Raw genomic sequence first — 6893 nt, 5'->3', positions numbered from 1 at the left:
TGTGTATGGTAATAATACATCGCTTAATAAGCAGGATATTATTCTGCTCAGTTATCCCAATTATGTAAACAGATATTGTGCACAAAGCTGATGGGAGGAAACTTCTAATAACTCCTCGGAAATGATTATTTGTTATTAGACACTAGATATGGTCAGAGGGGAACCTGAATAACCCCGGGGGGTAGATAACACACCCACCCTTTCATGTGTGGTTTATGTTGGGGCAATTCGCTGGTTATGGTGCAATTAACCGTGAGGGTGAATGTACGTTTTGTATCAGAGCTTATTGTTCATGTGATGTAATTTCTATTGCCAAAAAGATCGGATTTTCCTATACGAACAAATATATATATATATATACAGAAGCTTCTTGATTACAATTATATATTAATAATACGATTTCATACTACTCATGCATTAGTGTGATAGAAATAAATATAGAAAGATAAGAGAATGTATATATATATATATATATATATATATATATATATATATATATATATGTACAGAGATAGATGGATAGATTTATAGATTTAATATATTTATAGAGAGAGTGGGAATATGTAGGGACAGATAAAGAGAAACTGAGAATGAATAGAGAGTTAACTAGATGATAGATAGATAGATAGATAGATAGATAGATAGATAGATAGATAGATAGATAGATAGATAGATATGAGATAATAGAGAGAGAGAGAAAGATAAATAGAGAGAGATAAATAAACAGACAGACAGAGAGAGGGAAAGATCATTGTTATATATATATATATATATATATATATATATATATATATACAGCTACAAAGATACAACTTAGCAAATTACCGGAAGTGTTTATTGTCTTTTAAGCCTGAAAGTAACAATAATAATAATCACAGAGCTCCCAGATATAAATATTTAGATGTTTCTCTGTATACAGGGGACACGTGACATGGGGCAGCTTTTACTCTCTCAGGCAGGGTCTCTGCGGTACTCTCAGGACCCGGGATCAGGGGGCCTGAGACACCCCAGGACACCCCACCAGTGAAGTGATACAATTATTTATTTCCCTTTACGACCCTGGAGATGGTTTCCTGTGAGTCCATCATCTGCCCTCGGCCAGTACATAGGAAAGAGAGATTAAAGCCAGGGGTCCGGGCGCTCATGTTTTCATTGCTAGCGGAGAATGGGTTTCCTTGCGCTATTTCTGTGCGCTCAGGGCGGATTTGCGTCATCGGGAGCAAGTTGTTGATGAAGATAAAGTTTCACAAATATTGGAAAAGGAAGTTCTCTAGCAGTTATTACAGGGGAGGGGGCACTTTGTGCTGCTTCTCCGGAAGAAATAAGGCTTTGCTGCCGTTCCTTAAAATACTGGAGCTGGCTCTATTTTTGGAAGAGATCAGGCAGGAAAATCCGCTGATTTATAAGAGGTTGGAGGGGACGACAAACAGGATGAGCCGGGGCATTGTTCTGCCTGCTGGGGCTATTTACAGGGTCCTATCACAGCCTTATCACCCCCAGGGAGAACAACAACAGGAGGGTGACACCGAGTATGACAGCCACAAGTTCAACAACAAGATTAGCATCTGCTGCACATCATTTACACACAGTCCCGACATTCCCAACTCATTCCCTGTCCCTATACAATGTATCAGATCTTATCCCACTGGCAACAACTTTCATGGTCCCATATGTACTATAGATCATAGGACTATGCATTAATGTCTCCACACCATGAAAAATTTATGTATATATATATATATATATATATATATACACATGTGTGTGTATGTATAGACATATATATATATATATATATATATATAAACATACACACGTCTATACACACAATATAAACACACATTTATCTCACAACATAAATCTCTCTTGTGCGTAAATATATGAGTGTACATGTGTGTATGTGTATGTGAGTGTATGTGTATATGAGTGTACATGTGTGTATGTGTATATGAGTGTACATGTGCATATGAGTGTACATGTGTGTATATGAGTGTACATGTGTGTATGTGTTTATGAGTGTACATGTGTGTATGTGTATATGAGTGTACATGTGTGTGTGTTTATGAGTGTACATGTGTGTATGTGTATATGAGTGTACATGTGTGTATATGTATATGAGTGTAAATGTGTGTGTGTTTATGAGTGTACATGTGTGTATGTGTATATGAGTGTACATGTGTGCATGTATATATGAGTGTACATGTGTGTATGTGTATATGAGTGTACATGTGTGTATGTGTATATGAGTGTACATGTGTGTATGTGTATATGAGTGTACATGTGTATATGAGTGTACATGTGTGTATGTGTATATGAGTGTACATGTGTGTATGTGTTTATGAGTGTACATGTGTGTATGTGTATATGAGTGTACATGTGTGTGTGTGTTTATGAGTGTACATGTGTGTATGTGTATATGAGTGTACATGTGTGTATGTGTATATGAGTGTACATGTGTGTGTGTTTATGAGTGTACATGTGTGTATGTGTATATGAGTGTACATGTGTGCATGTATATATGAGTGTACATGTGTGTATGTATATATGAGTGTACATGTGTGTATGTGTATATGAGTGTACATGTGTGTATGTGTTTATGAGTGTACATGTGTGTATGTGTATATGAGTCTACATGTGTGTATGTGTATATGAGTATACATGTGTGTATGTGTATATGAGTGTACATGTGTGCATGTGTATATGTGTGTGTGTGTGTGTATATATATATATATATGTATGTATGTATGTATGTGTACATACACGGATGCAGGCCCATAATAGTAATTTATTTTCGTTACAATGACAGATACGGATTGTATCATTCATACATATGTTATAATCACACATTAGTTTATACCTTTGTGATTATCACATTTATATATTGTATTTTCTATGTAGACACTGATTTAATAGGACAATTCGTGACCCATGTATGAACCCACTAATAATGCACAATAGATACCCATGCGTCTACGAACGTGTACAGGGAGGTGTAATAAATGCTGGGCACATTGTGCTTGGTTGTAGTTAATGACTATAATTGCATTTTGGCTGCATGCAGAGAGAACCCCGATGTACCCCAGACAGCAGGCCTTCTCCTGAGTTTGGGATGTCACTGGGATTGGCTGATGTGAGGACACAGGGAGGGGGCTTCTGCTGCCATAGAGAGTAATGGGAGGGGAGTCTGTCTGGGAGAAGGGGGCGGCTGCGCCCATAGGCTGGGCCCGCGGCCAATCACGCAGGAGGGGGAAATCTCTTGTACAGTACAGAGTTACAAAGTATCAGCCAAACTTCTACAGCCCAGAGAGCGTTGCCTGTGTCAGGGTGTCTCAGCCACAGGGAACCACTGGATATCATTACAGTCTGTGGCTGGTTCCCACAACCCAGAGGGTCAGACCCCCACCGTCCAGGAGCAGACCCTCACTGACCAGGAGCAGACCCTCACTGTCCAGGAGCAGACCCTCACTGTCCAGGAGCAGATCCTCACTGTCCAGGAGCAGACCCTCACTGTCCAGGAGCAGACCCTCACTGTCCAGGAGCAGACCCTCACTGTCCAGGAGCAGATCCTCACTGTCCAGGAGCAGACCCTCACTGTCCAGGAGCAGACACTAACCAGCTTTCTTCAACAGCCAAGAAGAGTATCTGTGATCAGGCAGGAGCAGTGTGTGAGGCACCGGTCCAGGGCCCCTGTGACCAGGCAAGAGCAGTGTATGAGGCACCGGTCCAGGGCCCCTGTGACCAGGCAAGAGCAGTGTGTGAGGCACCGGTCCAGGGCCCCTGTGACCAGACAGAAGCAGAGTGTGAGGCACCAGCCAAGGGCCCCTGTGACCAGACAGAAGCAGAGTGAGGCACCAGCCCAGGGCCCCTGTGACCAGGCAGGAGCAGAGTGTGAGGCATCGGCCTAGGGCCCCTGTGAGACCAGGCAGGAGCAGAGTGTGAGACACCAGCCCGGGGCCCCTGTGACCAAGCAGTAAGATGTATACCACTGGGCTGGCCCCATTCTATGCAGCTTCTCACTTCAATCTGTGGTCTGCTTACTGCTCTGGGGGAGCTGGAGTTGGGGGCGCAGGATTCCCCCCTCTGGACCAGGGTAAGAAGCCCTCATTCTGCATCGCTGACATTCTGCACGTTGGAGACCCGGACAGCCCCCCTGGCTCTGCCGGTCTAACAGCAACTCACATGGGGGTCATCCACCCTGCACAGTACCAGCAGGCAGGCTCCCCACTCAGACCCACCCCGGTCACCCCAGACTCATCTGCTGCCTTCCACCACAGGCTCTCTCCCCTCTCCCCTTACCAGCCTCACCGGATCTGCAGCAATGCCAGAGTACAGCATGGCAGCTCCCTGCCAGCGCCCTCCAGCAAGGACCTCAAGTTTGGCATTGATAGGATCCTGTCTACTGAGTTTGACCCCAAGTTGAAAGAAGGCAACACACTGAGAGGTAATTACTGTATGCATATGATATGCAAACAATAGTCATATATGATGAGATAATTATATGCAAATCAGATTCATAGACTGCGAGGTTATTACTACAAGCAAATAATATATATGGAGAGGTCAATGGTATAAACAAATAATATTCATACATTGAGAGATAATTAGTACATGTAAATAATATTCTTATACTGTGACATAATTAGTACATGTAAATAATATTCTTATACTGTGACATAATTAGTACCTGTAAATAATATTCTTATACTGTGACATAATTAGTACCTGTAAATAATATTCTTATACTGTGACATAATTAGTACATGTAAATAATATTCTTATACTGTGACATAATTAGTACCTGTAAATAATATTCTTATACTGTGACATAATTAGTACCTGTAAATAATATTCTTATACTGTGACATAATTAATACCTGTAAATAATATTCGTATACGGAGTGCTAATTAGTACAAGTAGAAAATACTCGTATCTGAGAGATAAATATTACATATAGAAGTAGTCTGAGAGATAATTAGTACATTTGGGTATTCATCAAAGCTGGGAGAGAGATAAAATTGTGAGACATAAAGTACTAACCAATCAGCTTCCAATTTACATTTTGCAGGCTGTGTTTAAAAAATGATATTTAGGAGCTGATTGGTTGGTAATTAATTTTTACAATTTGAACTCTCTCTCACCTTTGATAAATACCCCAAGATTAATAATATTCGTATACTGAGAGATAATTAGTACATATAGATAATATTCGTATACTGAGAGATAATTAGTACATATAGATAATATTCCTATACTGGGAGATAATTAGTACATGTAGATAATATTCGTATACTGGGAGATAATTAGTACATATAGATAATATTCGTATACTGGGAGATAATTAGTACATGTAGATAATATTCGTATACTAACAGATAATTCGTACATAAAGATAATATTTTTATATTGATAAATAATTAGATTGTGAATATAATACTCATATATTGAGATCGACTTAGTACATATAAATAATATGATCTAAGAAGGTAATCCGTACTGGCAAATAATATTCATAGAGAGATAATTAAAATGTGTAAATAAAATGAATACAGAGTTTTTTATATATAATTTGTTAATACTATATTATATACCCTAAATGTAAAGAATATGAGAGAAAAGAATTCCTGTGGGAATTTCACGCATCTCAATATTTTCCTCACCAATGTGCATCTAACACTTCCCGTGCCGGGTTCTAGGGTCCAACCTACACAGATACCAGGTCCTGGGGATTCAGGTCTATTCAGCTCCAAATAAATCCCGAAGAGCACAGCTCTACCCATAATCATTATGTATTATTATTCGTCACCTCTGCCTGTGGTTTCCTTAGGCTTATTTAAAAATTGTCTATAAAGACTAGAGAACTATTATATATATAACAGACTATAAAAAGACTGGAGAACTTATATATATCTATATATATATAAATATATATATATATATTTATATATATATATATATATATATATAAAGTTCCATTATTTTATAAGTATCACAAAAGTCAAAGTGACCACAGTAATTTAATAAATCTCCAATTTAGCTGCTCGCTGCATAAACAGACGATCACTGGTGTAATATCCACACCTGCAGGAGGTGCGCCAGTCAGAGAGCTTTGTATGTGGTGTTTGCATAGATGTGTGTAGCTATTATGACATTAATCAGATAATATATAGTAATAATGATACGAAATGAGGCCAGGCTGTCCCGGGCACAGGGGGTGCAGCGCTGGCACAGGTCAGGTGCTGGGATGTCTGTGGGCACAGGGGGTGCAGCGTTGGCACAGGTCAGGTGCTGGGATGTCTGTGGGCACAGGGGGTGCAGCGCTGGCACAGGTCAGGTGCTGAATGTCTGTGGGCACAGGGGGTGCAGCGCTGGCACAGGTCAGGTGCTGAATGTCTGTGGGCACAGGGGGTTCAGCGTTGGCACAGGTCAGGTGCTGCGATGTCTGTGGGCACAGGGGGTGCAGCGCTGGCACAGGTCAGGTGCTGCGATGTCTGTGGGCACAGGGGGTGCAGCGCTGGCACAGGCCAGGTGCTGGGATGTCTGTGGGCACAGGGGGTGCAGCGCTGGCACAGGTCAGGTGCTGGAATGTCTGTGGGCACAGGGGGTGCAGCGCTGGCACAGGCCAGGTGCTGGGATGTCTGTGGGCACAGGGGGTGCAGCGCTGGCACAGGTCAGGTGCTGGGATGTCTGTGGGCACAGTGCAATCTATATAACCATCTATAACAGACCTCTCCTTTGTAATCACAGATCTGACATCATTAATCAGTTCAGGCCGCCAGTCAGGGGTCCAAATCCAGTCTGCAACCGGCCAGTTCTTCGCCTCCCTAGAGCCCCTCACCGACCCTCCCTCAATTCTGGGACAATTAAACACAAACCAGAGGAGCTCAGTACATCA

General features: G+C 41.4%; 1 protein-coding gene across 2 annotated transcripts in view; it reads left to right on the top strand.

Annotated features, from left to right (window-relative positions):
- Positions 1 to 3302: 3302 nt before the first annotated feature.
- Positions 3303 to 6893, top strand: part of HLX (H2.0 like homeobox) — a 7859-nt gene continuing 4268 nt past the window's right edge. The window contains exons 1-2 of one of the 2 annotated variants that reach the window (XM_088459738.1): positions 3303 to 4441; positions 6746 to 6893. The exon at positions 6746 to 6893 is cut by the window's right edge and continues 23 nt beyond it. In XM_088459738.1, coding sequence (XP_088315864.1) covers positions 3976 to 4441; positions 6746 to 6893 — 614 coding nt within the window. In that variant the 5' untranslated portion in view covers positions 3303 to 3975. The remainder of the gene's footprint in view (positions 4442 to 6745) is intronic. The other variant, XM_088459739.1, reaches the window with a different exon arrangement.

This window comes from Taudactylus pleione, unplaced genomic scaffold (genome assembly GCF_031769625.1).
Source record: "Taudactylus pleione unplaced genomic scaffold, aTauple2 ptg000929l, whole genome shotgun sequence".
In the NCBI taxonomy this organism is placed as follows: domain Eukaryota; kingdom Metazoa; phylum Chordata; class Amphibia; order Anura; family Myobatrachidae; genus Taudactylus; species Taudactylus pleione.
Note: the sequence above shows the minus strand (reverse complement) of the source record. Positions and strands in the feature narration are given on the sequence as shown.